Source organism: Seriola lalandi, unplaced genomic scaffold (genome assembly GCF_002814215.2).
Source record: "Seriola lalandi dorsalis isolate HSWRI2012SDOR001 ecotype SW California unplaced genomic scaffold, Sedor1 jcf7180002054263, whole genome shotgun sequence".
NCBI lineage: Eukaryota > Metazoa > Chordata > Actinopteri > Carangiformes > Carangidae > Seriola > Seriola lalandi.
Genome location: NW_019524816.1, coordinates 950121 through 976100, shown reverse-complemented (window position 1 = coordinate 976100; position 25980 = coordinate 950121). Strand labels below are relative to the sequence as shown.

At 39.9% G+C, this 25980-nt stretch overlaps 3 protein-coding genes across 8 annotated transcripts in view; 1 reads left to right on the top strand and 2 right to left on the bottom strand.

Annotated features, from left to right (window-relative positions):
• Positions 1 to 5892: 5892 nt before the first annotated feature.
• On the bottom strand, positions 5893 to 8594 carry LOC111654225 (ependymin-2-like). 2 transcript variants are annotated; one of them, XM_023405159.2, is made up of 6 exons: positions 8398 to 8555; positions 8183 to 8217; positions 7949 to 8083; positions 6681 to 6867; positions 6500 to 6587; positions 5893 to 6353 (listed from the first exon to the last, which is right to left on the bottom strand). In XM_023405159.2, the coding sequence occupies exons 1-6, from the start codon at positions 8462 to 8464 to the stop codon at positions 6227 to 6229; spliced, it is 639 nt and encodes a 212-aa protein (XP_023260927.1). In that variant the 5' UTR covers positions 8465 to 8555; the 3' UTR covers positions 5893 to 6226. The 2 variants fall into 2 exon arrangements, with proteins under 2 accessions (XP_023260927.1, XP_087029802.1); XM_087173676.1 differs by having other exon boundaries at positions 6500 to 6867; positions 8398 to 8594.
• A 522-nt stretch (positions 8595 to 9116) lies between these two features.
• On the bottom strand, positions 9117 to 19150 carry alpk1 (alpha-kinase 1). Of its 4 annotated transcripts, none has more exons than XM_087173674.1 (14): positions 19018 to 19150; positions 17668 to 17897; positions 16770 to 16924; positions 16486 to 16684; positions 16184 to 16243; positions 15999 to 16085; positions 15848 to 15924; positions 15641 to 15736; positions 14886 to 14993; positions 12893 to 14720; positions 12280 to 12427; positions 12038 to 12200; positions 11150 to 11336; positions 9117 to 10981 (listed from the first exon to the last, which is right to left on the bottom strand). In XM_087173674.1, the coding sequence occupies exons 2-14, from the start codon at positions 17780 to 17782 to the stop codon at positions 10779 to 10781; spliced, it is 3426 nt and encodes a 1141-aa protein (XP_087029800.1). In that variant the 5' UTR covers positions 17783 to 17897; positions 19018 to 19150; the 3' UTR covers positions 9117 to 10778. The 4 variants fall into 4 exon arrangements, with proteins under 4 accessions (XP_087029800.1, XP_087029801.1, XP_087029799.1 ...); XM_087173675.1 differs by having other exon boundaries at positions 17668 to 17846; positions 19018 to 19120; XM_087173673.1 differs by lacking the exon at positions 19018 to 19150 and adding an exon at positions 18836 to 19005 and having other exon boundaries at positions 17668 to 17846.
• A 706-nt stretch (positions 19151 to 19856) lies between these two features.
• LOC111654226 (RAS guanyl-releasing protein 2) overlaps positions 19857 to 25980 on the top strand; it is a 36365-nt gene continuing 30241 nt past the window's right edge. For both annotated transcript variants that reach the window (XM_023405161.2, XM_023405160.2), the window contains exon 1: positions 19857 to 20310. The gene's annotated coding sequence lies outside the window, so the exon portion shown is untranslated. The remainder of the gene's footprint in view (positions 20311 to 25980) is intronic.

Sequence of the window (25980 nt, the reverse complement as noted above, 5' to 3'; positions counted from 1 at the left end):
GCAAAAAACGTCATAGTAAAGTCAGGCACAAAACGTCACAGTATAGTAAGGCATAAAAATGCCAAAAAAATACATATTATAGTAGAGCATAAAAATGTCAAAAAACATCATAGTATAGTATGGCATAAAATTTCAAAAAATGTCATAGTATACTAAGGCATAAAAATGACAAAAAAATGTCATAGTATAGTCAGGCACAAAACGTCACAGTATAGTAAGGCAAACAAATGCCAAACAAAGTCATATTATAGTAGAGCATAAAAATGGCAAAAAACATCATAGTATAGTATGGCATAAAACGTCACAGTATATTAAGGCATAAAAATGCCAAAAAACTTCATTGTATAGTAAGGCAAAAAATATATCAAAAAGGACCATAGGACAGTAAAGCCCCAAACCAGGGATTGAACCCGTGACCTTGCCACTGTGAGGCAGGAGTCCTGACCATTGTACAACAATACTTCTGCATCCCAAGTTCATGGTATAGCATGATATTAAGGATATTTTAGCATACTAATCCATGATATATCACAAAAGATTGTCCATTTGGCATAAAATGTCATGAAAACATAATTGTATAGTAAGACATATAAATATCAAAAAACATCATAGTATAGGATGGCGCAAAAATGTCACTGTATATAAAAGCCTGAAAGCAGGGTTTGAACCCTTGCCCTTCTCAGTGTGAGGGAATAGTCCTAACCATTCTACCACCATGCTGCTGCATTATGAACGCCTTGTATAGAAAGGTATATAAAATATCAGTATACTACTCCTTGACATATCATAAAAATTCATAGTATTGTGAGGCATAAAATATTATAGTATAGTAAGGCATAAAAATGGAAAAACAATTCATCGTTTACTGTGGTGTGAAAATATCAAAAAGCATCATAAGAGAGTAAGGCCCCAAACTAGGGTTTGAACCCATGACCTTCTCATTGTGAAGCAACAATCCTAACCATTGTACCACGATGCTGCTGCATCGCAACTGAATGATATAGCAACATATTAAGAATATCTTAGCATACTAATCCATGATATATCATAAAAGGTTATTGTCCATTAGGCATAGAATGTCATTGTATAGTAAGGCATAAAAATGTCAAAAAACATCATAGTTTAGGATGGCGCAAAAATGTCACAGCATATAAAAGCCTAAAAACAGGGTTTGAACCCTTGCCCTTTTCAGTGTGAGGCTATAGTCCTAACCATCGTACCACCATGCTGCTGGATCACTAACTCATTGTATAGCAAGGTATATAAAATATCAGTATACTACGTGAAATATCATAAAACGTCGTAGTATTGTAAGGCATAAAACGTCAAAGTATAGTAAGGCATATAAAAATGCCAAAAAACTTAATCGCGTACTGTAGCGTGAAACTATCAAAAAATATCACAGGATTATAAAGTCTGAAACCAGGGTTTGACCCCTTGACCTTCTCAGTGTGAGGAATAGTCCTAACCATCGCACCACGATGCTGCTGCATTGCAAAGTCATTGTATAGCAAGATATATGAAATATCAGTATACTACTCCTTGAAATATCATAGAACATCATAGTATAGTAAGGCATAAAAATGCCAAAAAAATACATATTATAGTAGAGCATAAAAATGGCAAAAAACGTCATAGTATAGTATGGCATAAAATTTAAAAAAACATCATAGTATAATAAGGCATAAAAATGGCAAAAAACGTCATAGTATAGTCAGGCACAAAACGTCACAGTATAGTAAGGTAAAAAAATGCCAAAAAAAGTCATATTATAGTAGAGCATAAAAATGGCAAAAAACGTCATAGTATAGTATGGCATAAAATTTCAAAAAATGTCATAGTATATTAAGTCAAAAAAATGGCAAAAAACATCATAGTATAGTATGACATAAAACGTCACAGTATAGTAAGGCATAAAAATGCCAAAAAACTTCATTGTTTACTATTGCGTGAAAATATCAAAAAACGTCATAGTATAGTATGCCATAAAAATGTCAAAAAACGTCATAGTATAGTATGGCATAAAATTTCACAGTGTAGTAAGGCATGGAAATGCCAAAAAAATACATATTATAGTAAAGCATAAAAATGGCAAAAAATGTCATAGTATAGTATGGCATAAAATTTAAAAAAACATCATAGTATAATAAGGCATAAAAATGGCAAAAAACGTCATAGTATAGTCAGGCACAAAACGTCACAGTATAGTAAGGTAAAAAAATGCCAAAAAAAGTCATATTATAGTAGAGCATAAAAATGGCAAAAAATGTCATAGTATAGTATGGCATAAAATTTAAAAAAACATCATAGTATAATAAGGCATAAAAATGGCAAAAAACGTCATAGTATAGTCAGGCACAAAACGTCACAGTATAGTAAGGCATAAAAATGGCAAAAAAAGTAATATTCTAGTAGAGCATAAAAATGGCAAAAAAACGTCATAGTATAGTCAGGCACAAAATGTCACAGTATAATAAGGCATAAAAATGGCAAAAAACGTCATCGTATAGTATGGCATAAAATTTCAAAAAACGTCATACTAAAATAAGGCATAAAAATGGCAATAAACGTAATAGTATAGTCAGGCACAAAACGTCACACTATAGTAAGGCAAACAAATGCCAAAAAAAGTCATACTATAGTAGAGCATAAAAATGGCAAAAAACGTCATAGTGTAGTATGGCATAAAATTTCAAAAAATGTCATAGTATATTAAGTCAAAAAAATGGCAAAAAACATCATAGTATAGTATGACATAAAATTTAAAAAAATGTCATAGTATACTAAGGCATAAAAATGGCAAAAAACATCATAGTATAGTCAGGCACAAAACGTCACAGTATAGTAAGGCATAAAAATGACAAAAAAAGTCACATTGTAGTACAGCATAAAAATGGCAAAAAACTTCATAGTATAGTCAGGCACAAAACGTCACAGTATAGTAAGGCAAAAAAAATACTTCTGCATCACAAGCTCATGGTATAGCATGATATTAAGGATATTTTAGCATACTAATCCATGATATATCACAAAAGATTGTCCATTAGGCATAAAATGTCATGAAAACATAATTGTATAGTAAGACATATAAATATCAAAAAACTCTAACATTTTTAATACTCACCATACTTTGATATTTTTATACCTGACCTACCTATACCTACCTAACTATTACTCTTTTATGCCTTACTATTCCAAGTCTTTTTTATGCCTTACTATATTAAACCTTACTATACTATGACATTTTTATAACTTACTATAATATGACCTTATTATACCTTATTATAGTATGACCTTTTTATTCCTTACTATACTATGTTGGTTTTATGCCTTACTATACTAAGCCTTACTATACTATGTTGTTGTTATGCATTACTATACAATGGCATTTTATGCTTTAATATACTATGACTTTTTATACCTTACTATAGTATGACCTTTTTAACTTACTGTACTATGACATTTTCATGCCTTACTACACTATGATGTTTTAATGCTTTTCTATACTATGGTGTTTTTTATGCCTTACTATACTATGATGGATTAATGCCTAACTATACTTTTTTATGCCTTACTATATTTTGATATTTTAATATCTTACTAAACTATGACCTTTTTATGCCTTACTATACTATTTCATTTTTATGCTTTACTATACTATGACAGTTTATGCCCAACTAAAATAACTATACTAACTATACCTAACTAACTACTTTGACCGTAAGCCTTATTATTGTATGAATTTTTATACCTTGCCATGCTATGTTGTTTTTATAACTTACTATATTATGCCTTACTATACTACAACATTTTCAATAACTTACTATACTATGGTGTTTTTTATGCCTTAGTATACTACGATTATATTTTTATGCCTTACTTAATGCACAATTGTGTTGCCTATCTGTATGTCATACTGTGGGGCAGGTAAGAGAACAAAACAATTGTGCATTTTATGACTAAAGCATGAACATTTCAGCATATAATCTACATACCCCAAGGTTTTATTTCAGACATGGAGGCAATTTGTATCTGACCTCTGGTGACCTCGGGAGGTCATTGACATCAACATTGCATTTTTCCAGTTTTTGTCCCATTTCTCCATTATAATCATGTATATCTTTGCAAAAAATGCATAAAGATGCTTATTTGTTGCTGTGGCCATGTATCATAATTTTGCTAAGAGCACCAATTTTGAAGGTTCGACGGCAGACCCCAGCATTTCCAGGTGTTAAGGTAGCTATAGATTGTTAAAAACACTGACAACATCTACTGTGTGTTCTGAGTTGATACATCAGTAACTCCACACATCAACTCGGCCTTTCAAAAAGCTTTTGAGTGGTTAAGTGAATGCGCTGATCAGGTCATCAGCCATCCACCTCTATGGTATGAAACAGAATGCTGACAGGAACACATCCGAACTCAGTGACAGTGCTCATCTAGTTTGCTGCAGAAGTGGATAATAAGGAAGGTGAGGCAGCACATCCAGACAAGCAGGTTCATGAGCTATAAACATAAAGGCAGAATCACAGAAAGTCATGTGCGGCAGTACACCACATGACTTTGTGATTTTCTGTCTAATTTCCTCTTACTGTACCATTTCTCTATATGTCCTGGGCCAGATGAGCTGCCCAACAGCAGGTTGAAGTCCACATTCGGTGGCCTCTTGCAGCATAAGTGATTCTTGTAGTTAAATACATAACACCATGGAGGACAGGATGTCATTATACAGTCTTTGTGCTGTACATGACATTTTCTGTAGATATCACTGCAGTGCTGTTGAGTAGAAGAACATCAAGGTGGAAGCTCTTATTGTTACAAGATCAGGCAGATGTGCTTTCCCATGTGAAATACTGTACTTAGAGAAGACTATCATCTTCTCACTTGTGGTGGACTTTCAATACTTCCGGCTGAAAAAAAAGTACCACAGAAAGGCCTCGGTTCAGCAGTGGTGAGGATGCTGACAAAATTAAAGAGGTGGTTTTAACCCGAGTGGAGCGTTTGCAACACATTTGTGTCAAAATGGCAAATTAATCATTTTATATTCCTCAAAAATAAAAAAAAGAAGAGAACTGAAGCCATCCCTCAGAGGAAAATCAGATGCAGTTTACTTTCTGAAGCCACTTATGGAGAAGCAGACTGTACTGAGGAGTCCCAGGGGGTGCTACCGCCCTGTTACCTCAGGTGCAGCACAGCAAACATCACAGCAAAAGTAGTGCAAACAACATTCATATCCCAGTGCTTTTACTCACATGCATTAAGGGTAGGGACCTCACCAGGGGTGCATAGCCTCCAAGCAAGATGGCATGCAAAAAGGACTAATACAAAAATTAATCAAACAAACAACTCAGTTGACTGTATGATGGAAGCAAATTCAATGCAGAAGCAATACAAACCATAAGGAAAAGCAAAGCAAAAAGGAGCAAAACCAATAGCGACAAAAACAGCAGCGGGTGAACCTACAATGGTCATAATGCTGCGATAAAAATAAACGGTTATTGTGGCCCTACTCACCACCTCTGGTGTGGGGCACTAACACCCAAGGGAGGGCAGGACAGCAACCAGCAAAACTAAAATGGAGGCGGTGATTGAGTAAACAGTATAAAATGCTGAGTTTTGTTTGGCAATTGACTTGAACTACATGTATCCCCGAACAACAAACACAGGAAACTTGTCCTTAGGGAGTTGGATGGAGAAAGCACCAGGCCTGCGAGCTGCGTTCATTAACACTACCCACATTCACCTACACTAGGGGAGCGTTCCCCATCACAAAGGCATCAGTGCCAAAAGGAGAAGGAAAGGTCCAGATTTGGGCTTTTTTGTACATTGTTTTGTTTTCATGTGTGTGTTGTACATTGTCATTATGCACAGAGACAAGGTAAAATAAATACATTTCTTTAGAATTTTTATATTTTTAATTGATAAAAATGCATGTGGTCACACAGTACATTGTTAGAAAATGGGAGACAAAAGCCTGTTTATTTAGCAGCAATGTAGGTACAGTCATAATTTGGGCCATGTTGGTAAAGAAAACTGACAACCATAACTGTGTATGCCGGAGAGAAAGTTGAAGTCATCTGGTATCATTCTTTTCTTTTTTTTTCTTTTCAAGTTGCATTAAGTGATTATAAAAAAAACATTTGAAAGTTGTTTGTAGCAGGAATACATTTAACAAACACCAAAGCTCTGATTCAGTAAGGTTTGAGACATCAGTTAAACCAGGCCTTTAATGCATTGTAAGGAACAAGCTAAGAAAGTCTGCTGGCTCCTCTGTACTGTCCTCCGTCTCTGGGCAGAAGTCCGGAGGGTTGAGCTGACTGGGGTCCGAAATCCCAATGACATTGTTAAAGAAGCTAGTGAACAGAAAGACAGTGACATAATTATCATTTGGCAAGATAGAAATATTTCTGATTTTCAAAAGTCGGTTTCTGGCTTGTCACTATTATACTGCCTTTGCTGCCATATCAAGTGGTTTTTACAGTGTCGATCTAAATCTTACTTTGTCATCATCCATCCAAACTGGTCAGTGTGGTACAAAGTGGTGATAGGAATGCATCCGAATTCAGTGACTGTGGTCATGAACTTTCCTGGAGGGACAGAGACGAAAGTAACTGTGTCAATAAAATGGCATGGATCAATACGCAGTGGTGACACTTTGAAACCGTTACATCCTCTCTCACCTTGTTTGTCGGGCAGATCCCCGATCCAGGTGTTGACCAGGAGTCCTTGTCCGGGTCCAGACGAGCTGCCCAGAACAGACTGGCCCAGCAGGGATGCAGTTTTTGGGATTCCCAGAGGCTGGAAATCTGCCTTCAAAGGCATTTTCTTGCATGTTTTGTTGTGATGGAAAATCTCATACATGGTAGCCTGAGGGATGAAAGTTGTGGGATGAGGCTGTTTTCTTCCTCTTATACCTGGCTTTTAAACTTATATTAACAAATGGGGCTGTGTACAGATTAAATACATATTTGTACATAAAACCACTCACAGAAAAAGTGAGTGGTTTTAATGCTGTTGCAAAATCACTGTATAATTACCATAGAAAAGGTGGATATTAAATAAAATAATAAAGGTCTCAAAAAGTATAAAGTGAGATTTCCATTCATCTTTTGATTATAAAGCAGGTCTAGGTTCTATCTCAGAACTCTGTCCACAGAAAGATGCATACAGACTGTATTCAGAAACTGAGCCTTAAAACAACCTCTGTAACTTTGTGATGTCACAACAAACACAACAAGTCACCAATCTCAGCCTCGCCCTAGTAAACCCACCATCCAACCTTGCAGGAGTTGCTTTCGTTGGGTGTTTATCTTAAATCTGCTATATTTTCTTCAATTAGTCAGCCAATCAATCAGAAGAGAGGTTCAGAGCCAATCAGAAGAGAGGCTATTTAAGACCACAAATATATCTTTTTGTGGATCAAGACTTTGAATAAAAAATGTAAAATATCGGCCGTTTAAATGAGTTGATATTAAATTTGAGCACTTAAATCTGTACATTCACAAACTACTCACACCTGGATATAACACACATAGTTTGTCAGCCACGGTCAGATAACTGCAGTTATTGTGAACTTTATCTAGTATAAAAAAATATGGATTTGTTGTTGTGTCATGTGTCAACCAAAGGATCTCTCCTTGTATAAAGTATTTGCAAAGTATAATTTTGGAGACATATTAAAGAAAATCCCTCAACTCGTTTAATGGCGGATCTTATTACCTTCCATTGAAATTAAAACTAATAATGATTCCTTAGTCTTAATTTGTATTTTTGCTCTTCAGTTCTCTAAAATTAGAAATTAAGTTTCAACTTTGACTATACTGATGGAATAATCTTCTGATGCAGATCCCTGTGCCTTGACTTCAATAAAATAATTTTCCTTGTACTTTTCCCCCGTGATCAGGAGTGACTGCTCTCTAAAATGAATATTTTGGATTGCTTTGGTCACCTCTCTGTAGAGCAGAAGAACATCCAAGGAGAAGGTCTTATTGTCATGTGAGCCAAACTCATCAAGCCTTATCCGTTGTCCCAGTGCATCATACAGGTACCTGGCAGTGACCCACAGCTTCTCATTCTGTGAGGACTGCAGAAAGATTATATGAGTGAGTTCACATATTGTAATTGTGTTTAGTCCTGATGCTCAGGTTCTGCTTTAATGTACTCAAAAATCACAAACACTTACCACAGACAGGGCCCCGCTCAGAAGAGGAGGACTTGCTGTGTAGAGAAGATGTGTAAAAGTATAACACTGCATTATTTAACAAAGGTACACACATTTTACACAGTAAAACAGCATGGAAGGCCTGTATTGTGAGAGCATAAAATGACAAAAGAACAGAGAAATGAAACGGAATCAAAATCATTTTTGTCCATATATCTATCTGGTATTTTACTTACAGCATGGGTGAGGCCTCTGTGCCAGGCAGCCTGCCAGTAAACACGATAAAACTACGAAGAGTTTCATATTTTCAGTTTCCACGCTTCTGCTCTCAGGCAATTACAAACACTCTGGTGCTTGTGAGGAGTCACTTCCTTATAAACACCGCCACTAAGGCGCTGGGAGAAAGTCCTGCCTCCAGGTTTTATTTATAACTCTATGTAAAATAGGTGCTCATACATCATTGAAAGGCATCTGCTATCAGGCTCACAACACCATAAAAGCCTAACACCTGTTCTACTTTCTGCTCTATAAACTGGTTAATGTTTGTCATGGAGGGGACAATTGAACAGCAGATTTTGTAATTGAAGATTATTATATCTACACACATTTTACAACCAAACGTATAACATCATCAAAATACACAATGCAGTACATTACACAGACTGCAAACATACACCACGCTTAAGTTACAGATGTTCAGAAAAGCTCGCTTTCATACAGTGCTTGCAGCGGGGTGGCTGTGAGGCCTGCCTGCACTGGGTCAGGGGTAAAGAATGCTGTTTGTGTTCACAAACGTAAGAGGCCATAAAACCCCGAACTGGATTTGTGGTGGACTGGAGCGGAGGGATCACATGTGTCAATAGCGCTGTGTCACTGTCATATGATGTGGAGGTGCGTGACTGCTGTCGTTAGATAGGAGTACCTGAATGTCACAGGTATGTTCTTCTCTCACTGATTTACTCTGTTGAGCTCATATACGCACTTTATTTAACGACAGCATTACACTGTTTATACACATTAACATGGTTCTTTATTCCCGTGATTCGATATTTCACATTTCAACACTATGCAAAAGAAAGTGTTGCACTTTTAAGTTTCTAATATTGCATTTGACTTGCACAGTAAAAGTTGAGCTCATAGATTTAACAGTGTCCACATCTTTGTATTCACTTTCACTAAATCACAACCCCATTAAGTTTGAATAAAGAATACAATATATCTTAATTACATTCATTTTACAAGTCATGTCTACAAGATTATTTTGTTAACTGCAGTTAAAAAAAAAAAAGGTTATTAAATTATTTAATTTATTTAATAATAAAAAATAATTAAAGTGGAAAAAAACTAAAATACCTAACACAAGAGTGTGAATAAAGGCAATGAAAGAACAGATCTACTCAGCGCTGAAGAGCAACTTTACACTCAACATTGGTCACAGTGTCAGGTGATTCCTGCTGTCAGTCCAGTTAGACAGCAATCCAGTCTCTCAGAGACAGTGAAAGATAAAAAATAAAAAACACCACAAGTATTCTATTGCAATTGCTTTTTTTTCATGATTTAGTGGTTTTGACAAGTGCTAACACGCATTTTGTCAATACGGAGTTCACTTTTTCACACCCCGGTCTTCATAACAGCGGTCACTGTGGACTAAACTGTGTATCCCCTTTCGTTGCTTTAACACAGAAAGCATTCAAAGGCCACATCTTTCAAAATTCAGACACTGTTTTCTCACTCAAACTCAACCAGCACCTACACTCACAGGTTTACATACCATCTTTAAAAATGAACCTACCATAAGAAAAAATGTATTGATAATTAGATTAATATTTGCTATATTCTGCTACATCTACATCTAAAAAGAAAAAAAAAATGCATAAACTGGGACAAACAAAACTGTGTGCCTGTTTTCATTCCTTGATGGTGTCTATGAAACTCTGGTGCCAGCTGAGCAAAGGGGGGCAGGTGAGGCTGAATCCAGAACATTTTGTAAATGTAAGGAACAATATGTTGTTCTCTCACTGTTTTCACCCAGTCACAGACTAGTTTATAGCCCATCCAGGATGGCGTCATTTTTCCTTCCACCTTACTCTCCATTCCTCAGTCCTATAGAGGAACGCTTTCCCTAATGGAGGTGGAAAGTGTATAGGTTTATGAAATGTTTTGGTTGCATTAGTGCCTTTCTGGATGCGAGATTAAATGTTGTGCTGAGCTTCATGTTGGTAGAGAGAACTGTCTGTACAGTTTTTAAAAAATTGAACTCAGTATAGAAAAATGTGTGATACAAACAGTAAAGAGTCAAACAGAAATAGCATCAATGCTTACGGTTTAAATACTGTGTATAGTACCACAAATAGAATTTAGTTAATCTATATTCATAATTTTGCTGATTTGACCTTTTCTCAGTCTGCACCCCATCCCCCTTGTGTAAACTCTAATAATTTTTCAGTCCTTCATTTCAGTAGTATGTCTGATGTTATGAGGATTCACTGTTGTCATTGAGGCTAACTTATGTAAACCTGTAGATTTCAGAAGCTTGCATCAAAGTCATGTTACTCATATTTAAAACCATTAATTTTTCACTTAATTGTGAATGCAAACACTGAATATCAGCAAGTTTCTAGGGAACAACATGAGGATGTCTGACCACTGGAGGTAGTTTGAGCAGCTGGCAAATGCCATTGCACTCTGGTCCATGTTGCTCTTCCAGGAAGTACCTGAGGCCTCTGGCGCCAAAGTTGGACGGGCCTTTAGGGGTCTTGGTGGAGTGGATCTGGGGGTCGGTTAAGTAGGTCAACCCTTTGCCATTGGCCGTCACCCATCCTGTGAAAACGACAAGAATAGTTGTGGAAAATCATCGTACACATTGGTGGTTTCAGTGACACACGCACACACGCACGCACGCACGCACGCACGCACGCACGCACGCACACACACACACACACACACACACACACACACACACACACACACACACACACACACACACACCTTGAAGGTCTACAACGACTTCCTGGTAGCCAGAGAACTGGTAGGTGAAGTGTCCAAAGGCAAGGCCATATTTTGTAGCCTTGAGACTCTCGTCCTTCTTTCCACTGTTGTTGGTGAGTTTGACAAAGTCTCCGAGCATGTAGGGCTCCACGGTTACACAACCCACGATCTCATTCCCATTCAAAATCTATCCACAAGGGTAAATTAAGAAAAGTTTGAAGTCCATTTTGACTCATTCATATTGCAAAAAAATTACAGTTGTGTATTTTGTGCTATTACGGTGTAAAAGTGAGTGTTTGATGATGATTTGTCACTAGAGGTGATACTCAACAGTGCGTTGCAGTCTTACTAAATGGGGCATATATTCAGAATTTGTATGCATGCTAAAATGGTGAATCACTGAAATATATTGTGTGGTTTGCACTCAGACAGTTACATATTGTTTTATTTGATTTGATTCATTCAGAGAGGATTAGACCCAACTGAAGAAACACTCACTAATATGCTCTTATTTGTATTGTAATTTCCAATTTCCCCCTTTTAAGCTCATAGTACCTTCTATATTAATAACCAAGAAAATATTGGCTTTACTCGTGTCACAGGAGGGTATTTCTAACTATAAACTGACAACCGGAGGCTGTATTACATTAGAATTTCAACCAAAACTGCTTCAAGGCTACTGCAGGCAGTACTGCACTCTGCTGACTATAAAGATATGGAAGTATATGTGTAAGGGGTCCTATTAAAGTACTGTTTATGAATGAGGTCATTTTAAATTAATGCAACATCTGCTATTTCTTCTCCTCCTAAATGAAGTAAACTGTTATGTATTTGTTTAATGTTTGGCGTGTGCTTTTAGTTCATTTCATCTTTACTATTTGGACTCACCAACAGCGCCTCTGAGGGAATGAAGAAGATCTGAGCCATGACGTCTCTGTCGAAGAGACTCTTATTGAATTCAGTCACATAGTACTGGGCTGTCATCTGTCTCTCCACGTCTTTCAGATGAAACTGGATCTGCTTTGGCTTTAAGTAATCCTTCCCCACATAACTAAGGACATACATACACAGACAAAATAAGACTTAAAGTCATCATATTCAGGTTGTGGCGACAATGTGTAGCTGCTTACCTGCTTAACCTTTCCTCCTGATGTAAAAACTGTACCCATATTGTTTCTCTCTGCCCACCCTTCATCCCCATTAGCGCTCCGATGTAAACACAGGTCTCCCTTGCTGTCCACAGTCCTTTTGCTTTGGAGAACTTTAAATGAAGAGCACCTAGTGGATATGACATTCAGAGATTAGCAGTTACAGTTTTATGCACTCCTGAAGACAGCTGGGTTTTTTCACTTAAACTTCATTACGATTCATCCTTTGGGAATCATGAACGTTTTTTTTTTTTTTTAAACATTATTCCAATCCATCAACTATATTTTAATGGCAATCCATTTGATAGATGTCAAGACATTTGCCACAACTAAAACCCAAAAATGTCAACCTCATGGTGGCACTAGAGGAAAAGTCTGGGGATCACCGAAGCCAGAATGCTTCATCCTTTTGGTACCATGAATGTCTGTCCAGAATTTCATAGCTATCGATTCAATACTTGTTGAGATATTTCAGCCTGGGCCAATGTGGAGGTCAGACTAACCACCACTGCCAGCCCTTGAGCCATGCTGTTAACGTGCCTAAAAAGATGACTGATGAAGACAAATCTCAACAAGAATGGGACTTCATACTCACAGTAGGCGGTTCTGTGTTCCTTGAGTTTGAATTGTGCCTCATCACTGTGCAACCTCTTCAGCAGACAATCATGACAAATTCCAGCAAGTACAGCTTCGTAATCCTTCTGTGACAACAAATACTGTTGCTTAGGGACAACACTATCTACGATGCTGTGCTTTAGGCAGCTGTAGCACGAGGGGTTCTTCCTCTGAGGGCCATTCACTTTTTCTGTAGAAGAGCCTTCACTGCGTTGGTGTTCACTTTGACTCTCCTCCAGCATCTCGAATGAACTCTCTGTGGAGGTTTCAGTGGGGGCACACTGGAAGAGGTTTGGGTGTGGGGTTGCTAAGGAGCCGTTGTTAGGAGGTTTTACATATACAGAGTCAACCTCAGTGTCTGTGTTTGGGTATACATTAAGGCTCTCCAGGGGTTGTGGCTTGGATGAGGCTTTGAATTCCCATCCAGATGTTGGGTTTTTGTACGTGACATCATGAACTGAATCACTGGTTTCATAATCAAGTGTTTCCAACAGGAAGAAGTTCCCATCGGACTCTGATGACTTGCTGCTTTGGCCTGTTCCTGCTTTTGGCAGGCTGGATGGCTGAGGTTTTCTCGTTGTGGGGGGGTTAAGGTCAGCTGAGATTTTTTCCCATGATGACTGGGAACCGAAACTGTCACTGAGGGAGCTGGAGGATGATCTGAGAGTTAGTTGGGATAAGGATTGTGGTGCTCCTTCAGCTACTGTCGGGTTCTGTGCCACACCAGCAGCATCAATCATACAATCCTCAGTGCCCAGTGTCTCTATTCCAGCTTGTATCACCTCAAACTTTTCTGAATCACTACTCGCATCAGAGGAGGAAGTGGCAGGTATCGCAGATCGTGGGACTGTATGGGAACTGGCAGCAGAGTTACAACCATGTGACTCTTGCTTCTCGTTTTCATCAGTGAATTTAAGCATGCTGTCTGACCTCTCATCATCAACCTCAGTGATCACACAGCTCTGATTCCTCGCATTTGCTCCACCTTCAATGGCACTACTTCCTGCGTAGCCACTGCTGCTGGGCCAAGAAGACCCTGAACCGCTCAAGGAGAGGTTCTGCCATGATGAGCCAAGGTCATCTGTTGTCCCTTGAGTGGTACGCGTGTCTGGCTTTTGTGGTGGATGCACAGATGAATTTGAACCTCTCTTATGTGGCTCCTCTCCTGTGGGTGTACCTTTTGACACTTTGCAGGCCTCAGTGCTACACTCTGTGTTGAGTGTATCAGGGGTTGTCCACAGTGCAGTTATACACAGCCTTGCCCCATCTATCTCGTCTTTAGTCCCCTTACAGTTTGGGTTGGTGGTATCGCACAGTGACGCATTATACTTCTGAAATCTCTGCATCACCTTAGTGAAACCTTCCAGAGTAAAATTTACTGATGTATCTTCAATGTTTCTGTAGCTGTCAGGAATAAAAGACCCCTTGTCTGAATTAAGGAAAGGTTCCACTCGCAACAGAAGCTTGACTTGGGAAACCAGTTTCATGATCTCAGCACAGAGGCTATCTTTGACTTGGTTCTCTGCATGACAATAATCATAGAAACTGGCTAAAGCTTTCTGGCAGGCCTGTGTTGCCTGTGCCACAACCTCCTGAGGAGTGCCGAGCCATTTGTGAGCGACAGTAAGGGAATAGGCAGCCTTGAGGAAGGTGTGAAGCTCCTGCTTGCTAGTGACTTGCTCGCCCTCTGCTTTGGTGAGCAAACCAATTGCAAATGCCTCTCTGCTCTGCAGGAGGAAAAACTCTCTTTGAGAGTCAGGGCACTCCACAGAAAAACTGTATGATAACAAGCAGGTCCCTTGAGTTGCCTAGAGAAAAAAATAGAGTCTGTCAGTAGATATTTCAATTTTCTCTCTTCTATCATGAGCTATCTCCCTTATCTCTGTTGATGCTATGACTTCATTCATTTCTGTTGTCTGTCAATTGCAGGCAATCATGAGTCATGCTAGAGAGCAGTCTATTGAATGACTTACTACATTGGTCAACACATAGAGTGAGGTGTACTGGCTGTACACCACGGCCATCTTTGCTGCCTGGGCTGCTGAAAGAAGACGATGACTCCCATCCCCAAGTAAGGACTTCTGCAAAAACAACAGACATAGACAAAAAAATCATATAAAGCCAATGAGGATGGGGAAGAACTTACTAAAAAAGAGGAAATCAGGTACAGAAAAAAGTACAGAAAACACCCCACACAAAGGATTAGCTCTGGAGCATGACCACTGTAAGGGACGTTTTTTTTTTTTTTCAGTACAACAACTCAAAACCAACCAAACCAATCCCATCTCCTCACTTATATCCCCGGGCCATTACAAGCCAACAAACCAAACCGCTTCCAACTCCCCAGTACTGCACACTTCTCCCACCAATGGATGCACCCAATTCCCCCACCTTCCCAAGCAAAATAAATAGATACGGGAATACCTTACACCTTATTAGTTTATTTCCTATATGTTTTTCTGTTTTCCCTCCCTATTTCTCTCTCCCTCTCAAATACATACATATCATATATCTAAATCTATAGCAATAACAAAAAGCTGTCAGTTGTACTCTGTAGTAGTGTATGCCATTATGTTACATTATATTATGTTAACTCTTGTTATGTTACTTTCGTCATTTTGTCTTTATCTCGCTTCACCATATATGTGTGTGTGTGTGTGTGTGTGTAATATATATAAATATATAAAGAGAGTATTATATTAATTAGCATTACGTCAGTTAGACTTACAAATTCAATATCTGGATTAGTCCTAAAAGCATGGAAGTCCTCATCATTCATAGACACCAGTATGTTGGCCAGTATGCCAAGAGAAGTTCCAATGCCCTAAAAAACAAAGACACATGCAGAGCAAAGGTTTATAACGGTGTGTAAACTGGGTCATGCATGTACATAAGCGGCAACTGTAAATTACATTGTGGCTTTGCCTCAGCTTACCTTTTTATCAGGTTGAGGAAGTGAGAAGTAGCCAACCAGAGAGGCCCAGATTAGCTCTGCAGCCTCTAACCACAGGCCTGTAAAGATAGTGAGGAAAGTGCCAATACAGTGCAGTGTCAGTATTCTTTCATTCAGTAAAAAATTATCTTACCTAGCTTTTGCAAAATCATTCCCCGCACTTGAACGCTAACGGCCTGCACAAGAGCCCTGTCACTGTCAGAGTGGTACACCCAACAACCTGTGTATTAGAAATGAATTATTTGCTATTTATTTAGCTTGTACTAAACAGAATAATCCATCATTAAAGGCAATTACAATATCATAGCAAGACCTTACCTGTGGCCCCGCTATTGTTAATCAGACTGTTCAGGATGTACTCTGCCTTCTGCAGTTTGCCTGTGGTAAAGATGATGATTGTATTCCCGTAATCACAACAAGTAATCAAAGATTAATTTTCCATGTTATAAGTTTGCATCAATCACTATCATTTCCCAAAACAGTGATTATGTTGATGTATAACACGTTACTTATTCATTCACATTTATTCAGTGCCAATGGCTCAGCACAAAACTAGAACTGGAAATGAAGTATGATCACCAGTCCCACATGTTTAACCCCACCCCTCCGCCACACTGTACCAGAGTTGAGGTACACCCTGGCCTGTCGTATGACCAGCTGGGGGGCCACAGGGGTGTCAGGGTGGCGTCTGTGGAGCAGCTTGGTGATGTTTAACAGCCGGCTGGACTCGTCCGTCCAGTAGAGGAAACGGTCCACTAAGAAGACCACTGCCAGCGCTGTGCGTGCTTCCTGAGCCACGATGGAAGCCTTTAAAACAGCCTGGCAGGAAAATAAACATCTCTAGTAAACAAACAGGACACACAACAATGAAATAACAGCGGCCACTCAGCTCCGTGATTATTACCAGTAGCTGAGGCAGGTGCTTGCTGATGAGGTCACTGAGGTTAGTTTTGTCGTTGGCGCCGACTGACAGCTTGTACTGCCACTTCTCCGGCATGAAGGGCCACTTCATCTCCATTGCCTCCTCCAGGAGAGAGGCCAGTTCAGCACACAGTGAGTCTACGGGAAACAAGAGTAAGTGGATTTTTCTAAGTCCAAGGAAACTGTGTGGCAATGCAGAGAATAATGGACATGAAATACCTTTTAAGTACCTATGCCCAAATAAAATGGTAAAATACTTGTTTAACTTTATTTGCAGAAGGGATTTATTTTACTTAAAGCTACACAAGAAAGATTTGTACATTAGCAACAGAATAAATCTGGACAGACTGCTGTTTTTGCTCTTACTGTATCGGGCTACATGTTACTCCCTGTGGGTGACAATATCTCCTTACTTGACAACATAATTAGCAAAAATACTGAGAACAGTTTCTAATAGTGGGGAACTGATTTCTAACATGCAGATTTTATTTTATTTTAGGCATTTTGCATGGTAGATTTGCATCAGTGTTATTATAGGATTAATAGCGGGACACAATTCATGTTAAAATCAAAACATTTTATTTGGTGTTCAACTTTTCTGTTGTTCCTTGTTGTTTCACCTGTTATATGTGGGCCACTGGGAAGGCAAGGGACTGGGCTATACTGAGTTTAGGGGATGAAAACTGTCCCAGCTTGTGCCACTGAAAAGCTGAACTCCACGTTGGATTTGCTGACTATTTGTAAACAACGCCTTTGTCCCTAATTCTCGCACAAACGTGAGCATAATCCCACCACAAAATCTCTGATCCTCACAAATCCCAATCAGACTTTCTCTGACGCCCAAATGAAAATTGACTAAACAGCATCATCTTGTGTCTGACCTCTGCAGCTGCAGTGGTTCAGCCTCTCTGCCTCAGTGGGCTGGATGGACTGTTGAGCTGCTGCTGCTGCTCTGAAGCACTCCTCCAGTAAACCCCCCACCTCCTGACTGTCCATTCTGGTAAAACTGATAAAGTTGTTGCCTGGTCCTCCTCCGTCCTTGGCCTCTTCACCTCTGTTCCTGTATTACAGTGATTCAAGAAGGGGGAAATTCCATGGAATGACCAGAGTGCTGTTGAGAAAGGATTGCACCATCACATGTGTTTAGAAGTTTCAAAACAAAGAAAAATGCACCTGATCCATGAATCAACTCAATCTCAAATCTCAATCTCAAGTATAAATGAACATGTAACAAAAATAAATTTAAAAAATAAATATATCTAAATTTAAACAACAGTCTATGTCTAAGTATATGTACATGACACATTTACTGATGTGCCTACATTCTCTTCAGGTAATGAAAATCAGTTTATAGTCTTTTAGGACAAGAGTTACAATGTGTCTACAACATTTAACAATGAATTTATTGTGACAGATACTTTCAATTAATTCAGATTATTATGATATTCTGCATTACATTTTCAGACATATATGCAAAAGTTACTTTAGGCGTTTACTCCTGATCTAAAAGACAACTTTCACCTGAAGTGACCTACAGAAAACACAATGTTGTGTCAATAGGAGGTTCAGAGTTGATTCACTATCACCATGGGCATTGGGTCAGGATGCAGGGTGAAAGAACGAAGGCCACCAGCTAAACATATATGCAAGATTTAGAAGAGAAGTACTTAACACAACAAATCAAAATAGTCTCATTATGTACATAAATAAATAAGGATAAAGAAGGTTACCCGAAACAAAGGATAAACAACAAATTATAAGAACTAAAGAGTAACAGACTTTTCTTAACAGAAACTGCAGCCCCATGTGAAGCTGAAAAAAAAGGTGAATGAGAGGAGAACAGCCCTTAAATAATCTTCTAGTGCCCAGGTGAACTCCATCAGGTAAATGAGGGGCAGAGTGAGAAAAAAAGAGCCAATCGGTGATAAGGAGAGGAGAGGAAGTGAGGCAGGTGAAGAGAGGAAGAGAATATGAAAGAAAATAGGGATATGTTCCAGAAGTGCATAATAGATAGATAAATGTTGTGACAACAGAAAGGGTGAAACCAACCCACAGACAGATAACTCAGCGGCAGTAGAAGTTGTTGTTTCAGCCTCCATGTCGACACATTTCATTTATTTCCTCTTGCCCAAGTTAAAGTTCAACATTAGGCTACAAGGTTGTCGCGTTAGTTTGATAGGCTTCATGAAACATAACTTTCACACACGGTAATTAAAATAAACGCCAGCTACCGTGTCTTCCAGTCCTCTTCGTCTTCCTGTTAGGGCAGGACTTCACGACGCTGCCTTCAAATGTTGTCGGAAATATCGCAATTTTCCCTAAGCACGAACGTGCGAGTAGACACTGCAGATCTGACTCAGAGGTGATTCTTTTAAGCAGAAAAATTTCTCTCTCTCTCTCACACACACACACACACACACACACACACACACACACACACACACACACACACACAGTGTCACTGCAAACCAGACTGTTTTTTAAACAACGCTTAAAAATAAACAAGGAAATAGTAACAAAAGGAGTCGAAGCGGATGTTATTTTACTGAATAATCAACAACATGAACTGCATTTTCCCTTTAACATTTACATGAATTTCTTTTGTGAAAATGAAGTGAAACTTTGTTTTTATACACACACGATGTTTTTTAAATATAATCAGAAGCTAGTGGGCCTAATGTCTCGATTTGTTATGTAATGTAGTGTAATATACAGTGACTAGATTCATAAATAAATACACTTTGTATTCCCAAGTAGGCTAAGCCACTGCAGCAGCACTGTGTCCTTTTCCTGAATTAAAAATAGGCATAAAGAGTTTGTGTCAAAAACACGTAAAAACAAAGTTGAAGGAGTTTGTTGAGGGGTTGCCATGTCTGAGAATGTCGGGGGGAGGATTTTGACTGACAGGGCGCGCTGATATCTCAGAGCAGCCCGTGGACTGATGGATTGTTATGGTGCCTAATGGTGCGTGGCTGCTCGTACACAACGAGCATGTGGACAGACCGTGGTGTTGCTGTGATGCTACCAATAGGCGGGACTGTGGCTCTGCAGTCTGATTGTGAGCCGCCACAGCTGGAACGCGAGCAGGAGGCTGGCACGCGGTCCAGCTGCGACCAGATGACTGAGCTCAGCTCAGCTCAGCTCCACTGCTTCTGCAAATCCAACGCACGACACAAAACATCACATCCATAAGTTTGCCCGCGAGTGCGCCACGAGAGAGGACTGGGACGCGTTGTAGGGTTAATGTGCCGTAAAAATACCCGCATAGCCCATTCAGAGGGGGCGCGCCAGCATCAACTCCGAAGAAGGAACCGGGTGTTTCTCCTCTTGAGGAGTTCCTTTGGGTTTCGATCATTGCCGCCTCTCACCGCAGGAGCTGCTTGTTCCCACTAGATAACCAAACAGGCGCTATGAGTTCGGCGATGCTGGTGATGTAACGCTTTTCATCTCAGCTCTCACTCCAACAACTGTGATCACTGTAGCCTCTCCTCCTCTCAGAGCATGGGGCCCTTCAAACTCTAAAGGTAAGATCTGTCTCATAACTCGCATGTTGGAGCAGAACTGAGGCTCTTTTTGGACATTTTTACGCATGACGACTCTCAGATGTGATAGCTTACTTAGCTCATTTGTTGCAGAGGAAATCTGCAACAGTGCCTGTTTTATTCTGTGTAAAGAAAAAAGAAAATCCACCACCTAATCGATTGATAAAATCAGTGCACAGTTGTATTGCAACAGCAGGTGAGAAGATCGCGAATGGACTTGTCCGCTTGCAACATCAACCACAGGAGCCTGATATTTTCATGTTGACTCATGAGGGTTGCACGTTTTGGATGAGCTTTGTACTTTGTGTTGGAATAACTACTCACTTCTGTTGTGCTCAGACTTGAAGAAGACATGGGTAGATGTATGTTCTAGTTGAGCAGTGTTAGTGATGTCATCAGGTTGGAAACAACAGCTCATATGTTGCTCATAAAAAACCCAAATGACTTGGTGGCTGTGTGGAGGAATGGATGCAGTGACACATTATCTTTATTAATAAGTAACAAATACCCTATAGGTATTATTACCATAACACAATCCTCAGGTGCTTAGAGCTGTTAAAACACTGCCTCATGGCGAGTCCATCACAAATGGAATTAACAGTGGTTTTCAGGAAGGAGGAGCATCATTGAGCGGAGGAGAGGACGATGGAGGAACGCCTGCGCCTAAAATTAGACCGAAGGAGTGGCAGGGTCTTTATCCTGCTTTGACTGGTGGGGAGAATGATGGTAAACAAAAAGCCTGTTGACATGCAAAGTTATGCAGAGGCTCAATTTGAACCCGTGGCGTCAGCCATGGTAATGATAGCCACATCTCTCACGGCTCAGAGCCTCGCTGAGGTGTCCGTCAAAATTACTCCGGACCCATGGCAGCTCCTCTAATTACCGATGAACACCTGGTGCGTTGATGAGAATTCACCCTGACTGGAGAGAGTGACACACAGGGCCACGTCCCGGCGTATTGTGATTCAGCCTTGGCTGCTAAATTAAACAAGCCAAAGAAGTCAGGCTTCATTCAATCAGCCTCCTCATTAACTGTTTTTCTTAAACAGGCTGATGTGGTTCAAGGCGATTCTCCTCCACCACCCTCAGAACGGCGGGGATAAAGAGGCATCTTTGAATGTCGGGGCTGCTGATTACTTTCTCTGCAGCTTTTTTTTTTTTTTCACTCCTGCCATGTTCTGGTGTGAGAGCAGAGGGATTTGACTTGTAAGCCTTGACTGACGGCCTTCTCTAGACATCACAAAGTCTTAGCAGCTGTAGTTGAACAGGAGACAGAAAAGTCACTTCGGCGTTCTCAGTGTGGCTTGACTTGACCGGAGCGGCATGTCGCTGATTAACTGTTCCTATTTTGAATGTCGGACAAGCTTGCTTTGTGTGCACTTGTTCATCCAGACCGGCATCTGATTCAGGGAATGCAAATGAGGCAGCCGTCAGCATCAGCCACCATATGTACGGTGCCCACTCAAACAAATCTGTCACCAAAGAACGAATCGATAAAACAATTAGCCTGAAGTCCATTTAATCAGATGCTGGCGTATTTGATCATCAGGTACCTCAAAGTAACCCATGGCCTCTGTGATCTCGCGTACCCAGCAAGTGAAGTGGTGCTTGACTTGAAAGGTATAGCACTAGGAAGAAAAGATTTGAAGGATTCAAAGCGCCTACAGAATAGTGGCAAAATCAAGCTGAAGAGATTTAAAAAAAAAAAAAAAAAAAAAAAAAAAGCCTCTGCATCTCTATTCCACCTTTCTCTCCTCTGCTGCTGCAGTGCAATTACTTCAGGCCTCTGGAGTGGCCACCTTTGATATTTAGCATTACTTCCAGCCACCTCAACATGCAGCAGTGTTGCACTTATCAGGAAAGCCAGCCATAATTGGATTTGTTGTGAAGGGCTGCTGCGTTATGCCAAAAGACCAACAGCAACAAATCTGGGAGGAGGGGGAGGGGGAGGAGGAGGAGGAGTAGAGGAAGGAATAAACTATCAAGCAGAGCAGAAGGACAGAGTGAGGAGGAGGGAAAACAAAAATCGATCTACGCGAGAGGAAAATCAAGCAAAGAAGAAAATAATTACAGAGAGCAGACTAGAGCAGCCGCTCAGACACGTGTGCTGGATGTTCGCCATCATCGGGGTTTACGGTCCAGTGCACTTTCTGCACCGTCTGCCCTCCCAATCTCATTTTTCATTGGCTAATCCCATCTATTCCCCCCAGAGCCCCTGTACTACACTCCTAATTACCTGTATCATCCTTTCACACTCTCCCTGCCCTCTGCTAGGTCGCATTCACACCAAGCCAGTCATTCATTTGAACTGTGGAGTGCTCGCTCCTTTGGCTCACTGGCAAGTGACAAAGATGGAAACTATACAAACAATACTGCGCGTTCTGAACTTGTTAGGAGCTTGTTTATAAATGATTCCATCACCATAAAAGACAACGTAAAGACACTCGGCAAAAGCAGAGCTGGAATCACATCGACTTAGATGACAGTAATCCTAAAAACTCTGACATAACATGGATGTGACATCTCTGTGTGCAAACAGGGTAATGTGTAATTGTGCAAAGAAGCCTTACAAACTATTTCAAAACTGCAAAAAGTAAACTTTCCCCCCGGTGCTTCAGTCCAGAAATATTAAAAATGAGTGTTTCTCTGTCCCTGCTGTTCCTCCATCACTTCATCTACTCCAACGAAAGGGCACAGACCCCATCCGTCAATGCGCTCGGCTCTCCTCACCTTTAAAGACAGAGCTTGAATGCAGAGGGGAGAGATACAGCAGGAGGGGGAGGTAGTTGGGGAGGGACAGCGTCGGACCTGAGGAGCTATAAATCAAGCTGCGGGTGGAATTAAATCAGTCAGGCTGAAACACAGGAGCGGATGAGCCTGGTGGGAGGACGGATCGAAACTCACTGATGCTGCATCTTAGCTAGTGATTACTAAAGGCGGTGAATTAGCAGTGATAGTGATTGCATGACTGTGATTAGGTTTCAGTTGACTGAGCTCTCTGTGCGACAGGTGTTAGGCGTGCCTTACTTTCACAAAGGGAATCGAAAAAACTACGCCTGCGGCATCCTGCACCTGCAATAAAAAAAAGAAAAAAGAAAGTGCGTTCATTTCTCCACCTTTGTTTTCATACTACTTCTATTTGCAGTCTATAATCTTTCACGCTCTTTATTTGCATAATGAATGGTGTATTATGATGACAGGAAATTATGGGGTTTGTGGTCTCCTCAGGGATGCGAGCTGTTTTAAGGAGGAAATTCAACATAAACAGGAACTAGCCAGAGCTAACGCGGTTAAAACGCCTGCCGGGGTAATGAAGAGGCCAGCTGGGTGAATGTGAAACTCCCAGCATTCACACATAACATGAAGGTAGTTGAGAATGACTGATGTATAAAACCACCGTGCAGCTCAACAGCACAACTCTGACAGGCAGGAGGAAATGAAACAGATAAAACACTGTGCAAAGAACAAATTCATCACCAAATGTACCGCATGTGCCCTGCTCTGCAAGGCATTTCGTAGAAAAGCTGTTTTTCTGAAAATTAAAGGATTTAGCATCATATCACATCACAGTCTAAACAGAGGCTGTTTCTGGGTGGATTTTTCCTGCAGTTATACAACCATACGTCCATGTTTCTGCAAAGAGGGTGGTCTTCTGGTGCCTCTGGGCAAATAAAATTGCTTACATTTGCACTTGGAATTACAAGCTGAAACTCTTTAATTAGCACTGAACACAAAATGTATTAATTTGGATCTTCAGTGTAGATTATATTTACTTTTAGTGACTTTTACTTTTAACTTTTACTAACTACAATTTAAATTACTTGACTCACTCATGTATTATAATGTTGTATAAAGTTGTAGCCAGCAGCTGGTTAGCTTAGCTTAGCATAAAAGACTGGAAACAGGCTTAGTGGGTCCTCCACAACGATACTGGTCCCAGTTGTTGTTTTGAATTTAACAACAACTTAAACTCACAAGAAGTATTATGTTAACTGGTTGGCTTTACAGGTGCTTGTTGCTATTTTTTGTTTTCCCTGGTTTCCAGCTTTAAAGGGAATGTTTGACATTTTTGGAAATATGCTAAATTCTCTTTCTTGTTGAAAAATAAAAGATTACTTTCTTGTCTGTACAGTGAATCTGTAGCTATAGCAAGCAGCACTTAGCTTAGCATAAAGACTGGAAATAAGGGGAAACAGCTAGCCTGGTTCTGTCCAAAGCTAACAAAAAACTGCCAACAAGCACCTCCAAGGCTAAAAATAGCATATTTTCCAAAATATCAAACTTTTTCTTTAAAGTTGGAAACAGGGGGAAAATAGCCTAGCTCTGTTCAAAGGTAAATCCGCTAATCTAAATGATTTCAAGCTAACTGATTGCTGGCAGCTTTACTGTACAGGCGTTAGAATGGTATCAACACTCTACAAATTACTAAGCCTGTTCAAAAACCAAAGAGCATTTCATGAATCTTTGCACGAATGATCAGTTTTTCTATAAATCTAATGTCTAATATTACATTCTCTTGCAAAGAGCAAGACTTCAGATTACTACACCGTCATTTCAAGGAATTTGCCCATGATGAATGAAACATTCTGTAACAACAGGAAATGAGACTCCTGACTTCAGCATATACAGGAACGGCAGAACATGAACTCTGACCGTGGCATGTTCAGAAACTAATAGTCGGTTTGCAGAAATCGCCTGGGTGTACATTGCAAGAGACAAACCCTAATGTGCTGTTGCAAAAGATGGTCTATCGCGTTTGCTCTTTTACACAATAACGCCATGTGCCCTCGTCTTTCACTCATCGCGCAGCCAGTTATGTGCGTGTCAGGGAAATTACAGACAAAGTGAGGAAACGCTCTTTTGTAGAGAAAGAAAAAATGTGCAATGAAACTCTCTTTATCTAAAAAATGCTGACTATTTATTACCCGCATAAAACAAACAAACCGCATTCAAAACTATTTGTGACACATGAGTGCACTTGCCACATTTCACACACGCATACCATATACACCCTTCCGGTATTTGTTGTGAAGCAAACTATCACATCTGGTAAAAAGACAGTAGTTTAAGCAGGAAGCCTCAAAACAAAGCAGTAAAAACAGTGTGACACAATGATACATTGTTGTGTTTTTTTTCTGGAGGGGGTGGGCAGGAGTCAGATATTGTAATGGCACATGGAATCTGCAGCGGGGGCCCTTTTCTGTTTCACACATTCCCCTTCTCATTTGAAGTCAGAAAGTTGAGATGTGAGATATGAGAGTGTGCCAGATGTGGAACAGGATGCGTGACTTTTTTTTTTTGGTTCTGGAGGACATAATAAAACATTACACTCTGGCAGCTGCTATGTCCCAGCAAGGCATTGTGAAATCTGCATATTTTTCTTCCTCAAGTTCCTTCTGTTGATTCAAGATTATGAAAAAGCGCTGCTTACCTCCTCTGCATACATTGTATTAGTAGGACTCCATCTTTTTTTTTTGTTTTTTTATAGACAGATCCTAGGTGCGCTTTTTTTGATCAATATTATAGACCTCCCTATGTTACGTCCCCCCCCCTTCAGCCAACAATCTCTTTCCATATTTGACTGAGCTGAAGCGAAGTAGAGTACACTCTCCTTCTTCCTCCCAGTCTTTCTCTTTATCTCTCGTTCTCCCA